This window comes from Mesoplodon mirus (assembly GCF_964341445.2).
Source record: "Mesoplodon mirus genome assembly, chromosome: 8".
NCBI lineage: Eukaryota > Metazoa > Chordata > Mammalia > Artiodactyla > Ziphiidae > Mesoplodon > Mesoplodon mirus.
In genome coordinates, this window is record NC_138984.1 from 54,889,083 (window position 1) to 54,904,106 (window position 15,024).

General features: G+C 37.7%; 1 protein-coding gene across 1 annotated transcript in view; it reads left to right on the forward strand.

The window, feature by feature from the left end:
• The window catches only part of THSD7B (thrombospondin type 1 domain containing 7B), a gene marked incomplete at its 5' end in the record, with an annotated part of 807,803 nt that overhangs the window by 404,444 nt on the left and 388,335 nt on the right, over window positions 1-15,024 (forward strand). The window contains one exon of the mRNA XM_082630042.1: window positions 9,191-9,320. Within this exon, the coding sequence (XP_082486168.1) occupies window positions 9,191-9,320 (130 nt within the window). The remainder of the gene's footprint in view (window positions 1-9,190; window positions 9,321-15,024) is intronic.

Below are 15,024 nucleotides of genomic sequence, written 5' to 3' on the forward strand. Positions count from 1 at the left end.
GGTAGTCTACCTGAAAAAGCATTCAGAATAATGATAGTAAAGATGAGTCAAAATTGTGGAAATAGAATAGACAAAATGCAAGAAACATTTAACAAGGACCTAGAAGTACTAAAGAGGAAAACAAGCAATGATGAACAGCACAATAAATGAAATTAAAAATACTCTAGAAGGGGTCAATAGCAGAATAACTGAGTCAGAAAAACGCATAAGTGACCTGGAAGATAAAATAGTGGAAATAACTACTGCAGAGCAGAATAAAGAAAAAAGAATGAGAAGAACTGAGGACAGTCTCAGAGACCTCTGGGACAACATTAAACACACTAACATTTGAATTATAGGGTTCCCAGAAAAAGGAGAAAAAGAAAGGGACTGAGAAAATATTTGAAGAGATTATAGTTGAAAGCTTCCCTAATATGGGAAAGGAAAGAGTTAACCAAGTCCAGGAAGCACAGAGAGTCCCATACAGGATAAATCCAAGGAGAAACATGCCAAGACACATATTAATCAAAGTATCAAAAATTACATACAAAGAAAACATATTAAAAGCAGCAAGGGAAAAACAACAAGTAACACACAAAGGAATCCCCATAACATTAACAGCTGATCTTTCAGCAGAAACTCTGCAAGCCAGAAGGGAGTGGCAGGACATATTTAAAATGATGAAGGAGAAAAACCTACAACCAAGATTACTCTACCCAGCAAGGATCTCATTCAGATTTGATGGAGAAATTAAAACCTTTACCGACAAGTAAAAGCTGAGAGAGTTCAGCACCACCAAACCAGCTTTACAACAAATGCTAAAGGAACTTCTCTAGGCAAGAAACACAACAAAAGGAAAAGACCTACAATAACAAACCCAAAACAATTAAGAAAATGGGAATAGGAACATACATATCGATAATTACCTTAAATGTAAGTGGATTAAATGCTCCTACCAAAAGACACAGACTGGCTGAGTGGATACAAAAACAAGACCCGTATATATGCTGTCTACAAGACACCCACTTCAGGCCTAGGGACACATACAGACTGATGTGTGGGGATGGAAAAAGATATTCCATGCAAATGGAAATGAAAAGAAATCAAAAGAAAGCTGGAGTAGCAATTCTCATATCAGACAAAATAGACTTTAAAATAAAGACTATTAGAAGAGACAAAGAAGGACACTACATAATGATCAAGGGATCGATCCAAGAAGAAGATATAACAATTGTAAATATTTGCACACCCAGCATAAGAGCACCTCAATACATAAGGCAAATACTAACAGCCATAAAAGGGGAAATTGACAGTAACACACTCATAGTAGGGGACTTTAACACCCCACTTTCACCAATGGACAGATCATCCAAAATGAAAATAAAAAAGGAAACACAAGCTTTAAATGATACATTAAACAAGATAGACTTAATTGATATTTATAGGACATTCCATCCAAAAACAACAGAATACCCATTTTTCTCAAGTGCTCATGGAACGTTCTCCAGGATAGATCATATCTTGGGTCACAAATCAAGCCTTGGTAAATTTAAGAAAATTGAAATCGTATCAAGTATCTTTTCCGACAACAACGCTATGAGACTAGATATCAATTACAGGAAAAGATCTGTAAAAAATACAAACACATGAAGGCTCAACAATACACTACTTAATAATGAAGTGATCACTGAACAAATCAAAGAGGAAATCAAAAAATACCTAGAAACAAATGACATTGAAGACACGATGACCCAAAACCTATGGGATGCAGCAAAAGCTGTTCTAAGAGGGAAGTTTATACCAATATAATCCTAAATCAAGAAACAGGAAACATCTCAAATAAACCTAACCTTGCACCTACAGCAATCAGAGAAAGAAGAACAAAAAAACCCCAAAGTTAGCAGAAGGAAAGAAATCATACAAATCAGATCAGAAATAAATGAAAAAAGAAATGAAGGAAATGATAGCTAAGATCAATAAAACTAAAAGCTGGTTATTTGAGAAGATAAACAAAATTGATAAACCATTAGCCAGACTCATGAAGGAAAATGGGAGAAGACTCAAATCAATAGAATTAGAAATGAAAAAGGAGAAGTAACAACTGACACTGCAGAAATACAAAGGATCATGAGAGATTACTACCAGCAACTCTATGCTAATAAAATGGACAACCTGGAAGAAATGGACAAATTGTTAGAAATACACAACCTGCCGAAACCGAGCCAGGAAGAAATAGAAAATATGAACAGACCAGTCACAAGCACTGAAATTGAAATTGTGATTAAAAATCTACCAACAAACAAAAGCCCAGGACCAGATGGCTTCACAGGTGAATTCTATCAAACATTTAGAGAAGAGCTAACACCTATCCTTCTCAAACTCTTCCAAAATATAGCAGAGGGAGGAATACTGCCAAACTCATTCTTTGAGGCCACCATCACCCTGATACCAAAACCAGACAATGATGTCACAAAGAAAGAAAACTACAGGCCAATATCACTGATGAATATAGATGCAAAAATCCTCAACAAAATACTAGCAAATAGAATTCAACAGCACATAAAAAGGATCATACTCCATGATCAAGTGGGGTTTATTCCAGGAATGCAAGGATTCTTCAATATGTGCAAATCAATAAATGTGATACACCATATTAACAAGCTGATGGAGAAAAACCATATGATCATCTCAGTAGATGCAGGGAAAGCTTTCGACAAAATTCAACACACATTCATGATAAAAACCTTGCAGAAATTAGGCATAGAGGGAACTTTCCTCAACGTAATAAAGGCCATATATGACAAACCCACAGCCAACATCATCCTCAGTGGTGAAAAATTGAAACCATTTCCACTAGGATCAGGAACAAGACAACATTGCCCACTCTCACCATTATTATTCAACAGAGTTTTGAAAGTTTTATCCACAGCAATCAGAGAAGAAAAAGAAATAAACGGAATCCAAATCAGAAAAGAAGTAAAGCTGTCACTGTTTGCAGATGACATGATACTATACATAGAGAATCCTAAAGATGCTACCAGAAAACTACTAGAGCTAATCAATGAATTTGGTAAAGTACCAGGATACAACATTAATGCACAGAAATCTCTTGCATTCCTCTACACTAATGAAAAATCTGAAAGTTAAATCAAGGAAACACTCCCATTTACCATTGCAACAAAAAGAATAAAATATCTAGGAATAAACCTACCTAAGGAGACAAAAGACCTGTATGCAGAAAATTATAAGACACTGATGAAAGAAATTAAAGATGATACAAATAGATGGAGAGATATACCATGTTCTTGGATTGGAAAAATCAACATTGTGAAAATGACTCTACTATCCAAAGCAATCTACAGATTCAATGCAATCCCTATCAAACTACCACTGGCATTTTTCACAGATGTAGAACAAAAACTTTCACAATTTGTATGGAAGCACAAAAGACCCCGAATAGCCAAAGCAATCTTGAGAACGAAAAATGGAGCTGGAGGAATCAGGCTCCCTGATGTCAGACTATACTACAGTGCTACAGTAATCAAGATAGTATGGTACTGGCACTAAAACAGAAATATAGATCAATGGAACAGGATAGAAAGCCCAGAGATAAACCCACGCACATATGGTCACCTTATCTTTGATAAAGGAGGCAAGAATATACAGTGGAGAAAAGAGAGCCTCTTCAATAAGTGGTGCTGGGAAAGCTGGACAGGTACATGTAAAAGTATGAAATTGGAACACTCCCTGACCCCATACGGAAAAATAAACTCAAAATGGATTAAAGACCTAAATTAAGACCAGACACTATCAAACTCTTAGAGGAAAACAGGCAGAACACTCTATGACATAAATCACACCAAGATCCTTTTTGACCCACCTCCTGGAGAAATAGAAATAAAAACAAAACTAAACAAATGGGACCTAATGAAATTTAAGAGCTTTTGCACAGCAAAGGAAACCATAAAGAAGACCAAAAGACAACCCTCAGAATGGGAGAAAATATTTGCTAATGAAGCAACTGACAAAGGATTAATCTCCAAAATTACAAGCAGCTCATGCAGCTCAATAGCAAAAAATTGAACAACCCAATCCAAAAATGGGCAGAAGACCTAAATAGACATTTCTCCAAAGAAGATATTCAGATTGCCAGCAAAGACATGAAAGAATGCTCAATGTCATTAATCATTAGAGAAATGCAAATCAAAACTACAATGAGATATCATCTCACACCAGTCAGAATGGCCATCATCAAAAAATCTAGAAATAGTAAATGCTGGAGAGGGTGTGGAGAAAAGGGAACACTCTTGCACTGTTGGTGGCAATGTAAATTGATACAGCCACTATGGAGAACAGTATGGAGGTTCCTTAAAAAACTACACATAGAACTACCATACGACCCAGCAATCCCACTACTGGGCATATACCCTGAGAAAACCATAATTCAAAAAGTCATGTACCAAAATGTTCATTGCAGCTCTATTTTCAATAGCCCGGAGATGGAAACAACCTAAGTGTCCATCATCAGATGAATGGATAAAGAAGATGTGGCACATATATACAATGGAATATTACTCAGCCATAAAAAGAATCGAAATTGAGTTATTTGTAGTGAGGTGGATGGACCTAGAGTCTCTCATACAGAGTGAAGTAAGTCAGAAAGAGAAAAACAAATACAGTATGCTAACACATATATATGGAACCTAAGAAAAAAATTGTCATGAAGAACATAGGGGTAAGACAGGAATAAAGACACAGACCTACTAGAGAATGGACTTGAGGATATGGGGAGGTGGAAGGTAAGCTGTGACAAAGTGAGAGAGTGGCATGGACATATATACACTACCAAACGTAAAATAGATAGCTAGTGGGAAGCAGCCGCATAGCACAGGGAGATCAGCTTGGTGTTTTTTGACCACCTAGAGGGGTGGGATAGGGAGGGTGGGAGGGAGGGAGAGGCAAGAGGGAGGGGATATGGAGATATATGTATATGTGTAACTGATTCAGTTTGTTATAAAGCAGAAACTAACACACCATTGTAAAGCAATTATACTCCAATAAAGATGTTAAAAAAACAAAACAAAACAAAGCAAAAACCTGAATGCTGAATATGACCATTCCAATGTTCAAGGCAAAGGAAACAGACACACGTTCACTTAGAAACTCTTAACAGGTGTCTCCCAGATCCTGTTGGCGTTTCCCTTCATCAGGATCCTCCCTTGTTTCTCTCTCTCTTCAAAGACACATAAATATTTCTTAATTGCTGTACAGTGCCAATCAGTTTTCTCTTTAAAAAACCTGAGCTCATTTCTAAAAGTTTGTTTTGCCCATAGAACCCACCCTTCTCAGCCTTCACCTGAACATCTACAGGGCATGATAATCAATGCAGCTATTTTTCCCAAACTGTGAATTATTTGATCTGGGATTACACCATAAATAGAATACCTCTATGTGTGAGTGTTCACTGTGTGTGGTGTGTGTGTGTGTTCACGCTTGTGCATGCCCTGTGAAGGGAGAGGCATTGATCCATGCTCTCTCTCAATGTGGTGTAAAGTCAACCCTTTAATTTTTCCTATTGTCTTCAATCTTTATTTCCGGTCTCCTAAGATAACACTTGGACAAAACACACACACACATATTCATGTATACAACTGAGGGTAAACAATAATTTTCAGAGTAAGTACAGTGTAATTGGAATTATTTGACAGTGGTGGAAGAGACTTTTTCTTTTTCCTAAAGGCACAATTATTTATCTGGATTGTCCCCACCCAAATTAAGATAGATTGTATTAATATATTATTATACAGAACTGTTTTAATTACACTTTTTCTTTCTTCTTAAGCTTCTTTTTCCATAGTCCTCACTGGGCTTTAACTACATTTAAAAGGGGCCACTTATACCATTCCTCTCTGTCAAATAGTAGCAACTCTCCTTTGACTTTATAAGCATGTCTTGGCAGGAAATTGGTGGCCCACTCATATGGGGTAACTGGGGAAAATTCAATGAAGGAAGTGTTTACAAAGGAGTGGATGAGGTTAATGTAAACTGACAGTACCTTGCTAGGCAAAGTTGGGAGCCTGAAAGTTGATACAGGTAGGAGCAGTTAGAAGAACTCAGAAAGTAGCTGCAGGAGAGCACCACTCCTTAGGAACTGTGGCTTTGTGAGTTGATTCAGAGGATAAGATCTGGAGGAATAAATACCCTGATATCTCTCTCTCTCTCTCTCTTTCTCTCTGTCTCTTTCTCTGTCTCTGTCTCTCTCTCTCTCTTTCTCCTTCTCCCTCCTTTTATCAACTTTTTTTCCTTCCACTATGTGCCCCAAATCACTTAGGGCCAAAGCCAACCAGAAGCCAATGCACAAGGTGGCCACTAATACATACCTTCTATAGTCAGATCTCTTGGTACAAAGCAAGTTAAAGAAGAGCCAAAAAACTGAAGTAAATGGAAAAGACCCCATGCATCTCCTTAACTCAGTTCAGGATCATGAAATATACAAGTGTGATGGTCTCCCCTTTTCATAATCTCTTAAAGTGGTAGAAATGAATTTTAAAAGCCCCAGTTCCTTTTCGAAAACAAAAGGAGAGGACCACCAGTGGGTGAGAGATCTAAACTCATTTATGAAAGATTCAGTGGACAAAGACTGAAGAGCAGAGAAACTGGCGATGCAGCACGGGAAGCCAGGACCTAACTTAGCAGGAAGTGGGTGGCAATAGACGAGGAAGCTCGTCTACCCAGGAAGACTCTTTAGAACCCTGCTGACTGATCTGATGGAGGACGGGAATGAGGAGTGGGATGGAAAAAAATACAGGTTATTTAAAGCCTTTAAATAACTGGGAGAGGCATAAAAATAGCGATACAATTATAAAAAATTGAAAGATGGTGCAGAGTAAATACTCATCAGTTATAGCAGAAAATCAATAGATGTCTAAAGTTAATAAAACGAGAAGCGATGACATGAACATATTATTTATAGATTTGGAGGTAACCACAGAAGAACTAAATACAGAAAGAGTTCAGAGTGTTCTGGGAGGAGGAGGACAGGGAATGGGTTATAGGTCAGTTGCTTCTCACTATAGTAAGTCTTTTTGTGCTACAATTTTTTAGAAACCATGTGAATATATAATATTAATAAAAGCTCCTTTTTTGTCCTTTTGTTTTGCTCCACTTAGTGTACTGGCTTTCTAGAAATTTTCTTCTTTATATGGTTATGTCCATTATCTGTCTTTTTTTTTTTTTTGGTATAAGTCTCCTAGGTTCTTTTTTTTATTAATTTATTTTAATTTATTTTTGGCTGCGTTGGGTCTTTGTTGCTGTGTGCGGGCTTTCTCTATCTGTGGCGAGCAGGGGCTACTCTTCATTGTGGTGCATGGGCTTCTCATTGCGGTGGCTTCTCTTGTTGTGGAGCACAGGCTCTAGGCACACGGGCTTCAGTAGTTGTGGCTCACGGGTTTAGTTGCTGCTTGGCATGTGGGATCTTCCCAGACCAGGGATTGAACCTGTGTCCCCTAGGTGGATTCTTAACCACTGTGCCACCAGGGAAGTCCCCATTATCTGTCTTAAACCTAAAATTTTTTTCAGTTTTCTCCTATGCTTCCCCTTCTCTCCATTCTTTATAACCCTCTCTGTGATTCTCCCCCAGCCCCTAGAAGCACTGGCCCACAAGCCTTACACACACACACACACACACACACACACACACACACATCTTCCTCCTGAATGCAATTATGTGTCTTTCTCTGTAAAGTCCATGCACCCTCATATCTTAGTGCCTTTTCTCAAACTGTTCCCTTGACCTGAAATGGCTTCAGGCTTTAAAATTTTTTTTTCTTTTTTTAATTGAAATATGGTTGTGTTAATTTCTGCTGTACAGCAAAGTGATTTGGTTGTACATATATATACATTCTTTTTTTTTAATATATTCTTTTCCATTACGGTTTATCACAGAATGTTGAATATAGTTCCCTATGCTATATAGTAGGGCCTTGTTTATCCATTCTATATACAAGAGCTTACATCTGTTAATCCCAAACTCCCAATCCTTCCCTCCCCCCAGTCCCCCTTTAGTAACCACAAATCTCTTCTCTATGTCTGTGAGTCTGTTTCTGTTTCATAAAAGTTCATTTGTGTCATATTTTATATTCCACATAAAGTGATATCATTCGGTATTTGTCTTTCTCTTTCTGAAAAAAATTTTTTTTTCTACTTAGCCCTCAAGTGCCAGAATAAAATCTGCCTTCTCCAAGGAGCTGCCTTAGATTTCCAGAGTTAAAAATGATTACATTTTCTTCTATACTGTCCTGACACTGTACCACTGTCTGAAGCTTTTTACTCTACAGCGTCTCATAACTAGTTGCGTACCTATCTGCCCCCCTCTTCTTTCTGTTTAATTGTAAGTTCAAGAATTTGTATCTGCGTATCAAGTGCAATATCTTACACATGGTAATTAAAATAGCTGCTAAGCAGCATCATTGATTTTGGTAGTTGCTGTTGACTAGAAGGCATCTAAAGATTATGAAATGAATGCCCTCCCATGTTAAAGTGAACATCAGCTGTCTTTTTATCGAGGCGCCTGTTACCACTTCTGCAGCTCAGCAGAATCACCAGCAAGACATATGTCTATGTTTCGTTCTGTCATAATTTTAGTGCCTCTTCTCTAAATTCCAGTTATACCCATATTATCTCAGGTTATGAGGAATAAGAAATCAAATAAACTAATACCTATAAATAAATATGCTACTAATGTATTAATTTTAATAAGGGTATTTGCAGAGTAAAAAGTAGCCTAAAGAAGGAAGTGTCCCCCCTGAGGGAGTGAATTACTAATAGTAAAATATTATCCCCCTGAGCTGTTGTTTTGAGATTAAAGAGCATTTCTGGAGTTTCTCAGATTATGCCATAGAACTTTTATGCCAAACGTAATATAGATTCTGATTAATTTAAAATATATTAAGACAGTGGGAAACAGTCTTCACATATTAGAACATATAGATTTGAAATTACAATTATTAAGTGTGACGTGTCTTCCTCATAGAAGTAAGATTGTGTATTAATCCCTGGTCTTTGCTTGTTATTCTCATTTCCCAAGTAGTCTTTCCACAGGTTCTTATTTCTTCTCTTTTTTTTTTTTCTTTTTTCAATTGCTCCCTAACCCTGGACTTTTTTCTGCATCCACATAAAAGGGCACTATAATTTTATTTTTTCTTTACTTCAGGAAATGCCACAATAAAACAGTCTCGATACAGGATTATCATCCAAGAAGCAGCCAACGGAGGCCAAGAATGCCCAGATACCTTATTTGAAGAGCGAGAGTGTGAAGATGTGTCATTGTGCCCCATATATCGGTAATTAATTACCCTTTTAAATAATCATTAGACCTTAGAATAAGTCATGACCTATTTCCTTTCATATAATATATGGTTATTATATGAAATACTTGTAGTGAGAAATACAAAGAGGTAGTAGCATTGTTTATCTTCAGATATCTCACTGTTTTCCCCTCTTATCTAGAATAGATTTTGAAAGAGTAAAGAATATGAAAGTCTAATTAACAGGGGAAAAAAAGAAACAATCATGTTTTGATTGTAGCTGAGCTGCTGGAGCTCCGCCACCCAGGCAGTCAATTTTCAGGATCCGGATCCGGAGAGATTCAGGAGGTCCTTACTTGCAAACACACACACACTCACAACTTACCTCATTCTATTGTTCTCATCCTAAAGCCTTTAATCAAGAAATAAGAACAAATGTATACTTCTATAATAATTGTGTATTTTAGTTCAAAAATGGTTGTGGTTTGCAATTTTTGTCATATACACATTTTAAGAAATCTTAGAAAAAAGTTTAACCTATGGAGATATTTTTGTTTTTAGAAGAAGAAAATGATATATTACCTATATGTGCCCCTTTGGCAAGTTGGTGATTACTATTTATAAAAACAATACCTGAGGTTTGTGTGTTTAGTCATAAACTTCCATTCTTTTAACATTGGATTGAAACACTGCTTTAAAGTACTTCTGGATTAAATTCAATCACTGTTGAGTTTTACTTATTTGTGAAAACAAGACCATGGTCTTAAAAATTGCGCTGTTATCAGCACACTTAAAAATGCCTTTAGAGGGCTTCCCTGGTGGTGCAGTGGTTGCGAGTCCACCTGCCAATGCAGGGGACACCGGTTCGTGCCCTGGTCCGGGAAGATCCCACATGCAGCGGAGCGACTGGGCCCGTGAGCCGTGGCCGCTGAGCCTGCGCGTCCGGAGCCTGTGCTCCGCAACAGGAGAGACCACAACAGTGAGAGGCCCGCGTACTGCAAAAAAAAAAAAATGCCTTTAGCAAACATGTCTAGTGTTTCTCTTGATTATTCAAGAAACTGTATCTTAAAGCTATGGGATTCAAGGGCTAATCTACTCAGAAAAATAGGTTTTGTTTTTGTTTTGGCCATGCGGCTTGCGGGATCCTAGTTCCCAGACCAGGGATTGAACCTGGGCCCTCGGCAGTGAGACTGCAGAGTCCTAACCACTGGACCACCAGGGAATTCCCCTTGTTTCGTTTTTTAAGAAGACCTCCCGCTTGTTAAAGCTTAGAGTGTCATTGAAGAAGTCCAAATTATGATCAACTGCATCATCCTTTCCTCCCATTGTTTCTATCCGATGACCAGTTTGGGGAGGATGTGAATAAACACTGGAACAAGCCCAGACTACCAATTTTTGCTCATTATCCACAGGGCCATTGTGGGAACACCGTCAATATCCCTCCTTTTGTACCACGTATAAATATGGAGACTTCTGAGCTCAGCAAGAAGAGCTCTCAGGGAAGGTAGCCAATTGAAAAAATTAGCCAAATCAAATATTTTTAGACATTTTATGAACCCAGTGCTATTATAATCAGAGAAAATCCTGGAAACTGTTAGTGGGCTCTCCTTCCTATTGTCCGCTCTCTTTACTCTCGTGTTGCACTTCAATTTAGTCACTCATATTTGAACTAGTTTCCATCAGTGACCTCCTGCCATTTTCCCCAGAAATCAGTTCCACTGTACATGGATGGGATGATTGTATCATGTCTCCTGATGCGTCGTTTAACATGTGTCCAAGTTACCAGCGTGAGTCTATGCCCTTAGTCAAACATCCTTGAATTTTGCATAATATGTTTCCAATTTAGATTTTGCTTTCCCCTCATTGGTTTGTTAGGGAGGCAAGTTAATGTAGACCTTTATCATTTTCTTCTGATTCTTCTTTTTCTAATTCCATTAAGGTGAGACATTCTCATGTTTACCAAATTAAAACAGAATCAAAATGCCTATAGAAATTTTTCTGTAAGTTTGAGCATTTCCCACCATGTTAAGTTAGTAAGTGTTGGAGAGGGGAAATTTCCCCCTCTACGCTTCTTGAGTTCTTGTGGCTGGCCTAATAATACAATTGACATGAGACAGATTAGCAGGAGAAAATGAAACAAATTTTAATTCATATGCATGGAGGTCCCATAGAAATTGTACCTTAGAAGTGGCCAAAGCAGGCAACTTTTATACTTTTTAGACAGAGCAACAATAAATCTGTGAAGAATTGACAGGATGAAGAAACGTAGGTTTTGGGTGCTCAATCTTGACATGAAAGAGTTTGGGCTTGGGGTAGTAAGTTTAAATAGTAACAAGGTTTGTTTATATAGCCCCGAATACCCTATCTCTGGGATAAGGGTGTCCTTCTACCTTCAGATGTAGGGAGGGCACCTTTCACAGGAGAGATCTATTTCCTGCTTTCAGGGAGATGGAAGGGCAGGTCAGAGTGTCCTTCTTACATTAACCATTTTTAAAGTAACTTTAATTCAAAATAATCTATGCAATTGAGGCACATTTTGGAGTGGCTGATATAAGCAAAAGGGAAGACAGCATGGGCGATGTGCCCCTGAATAGAATTGGCAGTAGGGTGTCCCCAGGAGTCTGTGGCTGAACATTGAGGGCTTTAGGACTGACAGCTGGCCTGCCCTGACGAGTGCGATCTCAGACATGTCACTTAACATCTCTGAGCCCAGGCTTATCCTTCTAAAACTAAGAGTCTAGCAAGAGAGTCCTGGACATGTCTTCCTTTTATTTAGCATGCTTAAGCTAGATTGTATTCCTTGGTCTCACTTTAGAAAGTCTTTTGTGAACTTGAGGGATCTGAGTGAATGACATGTCCTAGTTGAAAAGCTAAATTAAACCCCCTACCATTTCAGTTTCTGTGTTTTGGAACTATGCTTAATGCGTCTATGCATCTACAAAGTAAATTTCTACTACTTAAAAGTAATAGGTGATTTCTTTAAATGTGACAGGTTTTTCTATTTACCTGTTTCCTGATTTCTCCCTAGCGCTTCGGTTATTCTCATTATGGAGGCCACTTGAATGAGTTCAATGATGTGTATTTTTTACTTTTATATTTTAATGTACTTTGCTTGATTCTGCAAGATGGTCTGTTATCTATCCCTTAACACCACCACTGCCTCACTTACCTCCAGTTGTTCAAGACACCTGAGACTCACCTAGTCTAGATGGGGGAGAGGTGGTGGTGAGTGCAGAGATTAAAGCCGGGCTATGTTAAGTGATCTCCACGCGCTGTATGAATCTATGTTCACATGAGTAAGAGAATCCTTTGAAGTGACTTTTCCTGAGCAAAGAAAGTTTGCTCGATGTTCTGATATACATTATTTTTTTCTTTTGCTGAGACTTCTTTTTTATTGTGGTAAAATCACATAACATAAAACTTACCATCTGAAACTTTTTTTTTTTTGCTAAATTCACTTTTTTTTAATTGAAGTATAGTTGATTTACAATGTTTTGCTAATCCATAATGGAAAAGAATATTAAAAAAAGAATGTGTATATGTGTAAAACTGAGTCACTTTGCTGTACAGCAGAGATTGCCATCTTAAACATTTTTAAGTATACAATGTAGTAGCGTTAATTGCATGCATGTTGATGTGCAACAGATCTCTGAATTGTTTCATCTTGCAAAACTGGTCAGTAATATTTTTTTTTATTTTTATTTTTTTTAATTTTTTTTTTAATTTTGTTTTATTTTATTTTTTTGCTTTATAACAAATTTAATCAGTTATACATATACATATGTTTCCATATCCCCTCCCTTTTGCGTCTCCCTCCCACCCTCCCTATCCCACCCCTCCAGGCAGTCACAAAGTATCGAGCTGATCTCCCTGTGCTATGCGGCTGCTTCCCACTAGCTATCTACCTCACGTTTGGTAGTGTATATATGTCCATGCCGCTCTTTCACTTTGTCACAGCTTACCCTTCCCCCTCCCCATATCCTCAAGTCCATTCTCTAGTAGGTCTGTGTCTTTATTCCTGTCTTACCCCTATGTTCTTCATGACATTTTTTTTTCTTAAATTCCATATATATGTGTCAGCATACAGTATTTGTCTTTCTCTTTCTGACTTACTTCACTCTGTATGACAGACTCTAGGTCTATCCACCTCATTACAAATAGCTCAATTTCATTTCTTTTTATGGCTGAGTAATATTCCATTGTATATATGTGCCACATCTTCTTTATCCATTCATCCGATGATGGACACTTAGGTTGTTTCCATCTCCGGGCTATTGTAAATAGGGCTGCTATGAACATTTTGGTACATGTCTCTTTTTGAATTATGGTTTCCTCAGGGTATATGCCCAGTAGTGGGATTGCTGGGTCATATGGTAGTTCTATTTGTAGTTTTTTAAGGAACCTCCATACCGTTCTCCATAGCGGCTGTACCAATTCACATTCCCACCAGCAGTGCAAGAGTGTTCCCTTTTTTCCACACCCTCTCCAGCATTTATTGTTTCTAGATTTTTTGATGATGGCCATTCTGACTGGTGTGAGATGATATCTCATGGTAGTTTTGATTTGCATTTCTCTAATGAGTAAAGATGTTGAGCATCCTTTCATGTGTTTGTTGGCAGTCTGTATATCTTCTGTGGAGAAATGTCTATTTAGGTCTTCTGCCCATTTTTGGATTGGGTTGTTTGTTTTTTTGTTATTGAGCTGCATGAGCTGCTTATAAATTTTGGAGATTAATCCTTTGTCAGTTGCTTCATTTGCAAATATTTTCTCCCATTCTGAGGGTTGTCTTTTGGTCTTGTTTATAGTTTCCTTTGCTGTGCAAAAGCTTTGAAGTTTCATTAGGTCCCATGTGTTTATTTTTGTCTTTATTTCCATTTCTCTAGGAGGTGGGTCAAAAAGGATCTTGCTGTGATTTATGTCATAGAGTGTTCTGCCTATGTTTTCCTCTAAGAGTTTGATAGTGTCTGGCCTTACATTTAGGTCTTTAATCCATTTTGAGCTTATTTTTGTGTATGGTGTTAGGGAGTGATCTAATCTCATACTTTTACATGTCCCTATCCAGTTTTCCCAGCACCACTTATTGAAGAGACTGTCCTTTCTCCACTGTACATTCCTGCCTCCTTTATCAAAGATAAGGTGACCATATGTCCGTGGGTTTAACTCTGGGCTTTCTATCCTGTTCCACTGATCTATCTTTCTGTTTTTGTGCCAGTACCATACTGTCTTGATTACTCTAGCTTTGTAGTATAGTCTGAAGTCAGGGAGCCTGATACCTCCAGCTCCATTTTTCGTTCTCAAGATTGCTTTGGCTATTCGGGGTCTTTTGTGTTTCCATACAAATTGTGAAATTTTTTGTTCTAGTTCTGTGAAAAATGCCAGTGGTAGTTTGATAGGGATTGCATTGAACCTGTAGATTGCTTTGGGTAGTAGAGTCATTTTCACAATGTTGATTCTTCCAATCCAAGAACATGGTACATCTCTCCATCTATTTGTATCATCTTTAATTTCTTTCATCAGTGTCTTATAATTTTCTGCATACAGGTCTTTTGTCTCCTTAGGTAGGTTTATTCCTAGATATTTTATTCTTTTTGTTGCAATGGTAAATGGGAGTGTTTCCTTGATTTCACTTTCAGATTTTTCATCATCAGTATATAGGAATGCCAGAGATTTCTGTGCATTAATTTTGTATCCTGCAACTTTACCAAATTCATTGATTAACTCTAGTAGTTTTCTGGTAGCA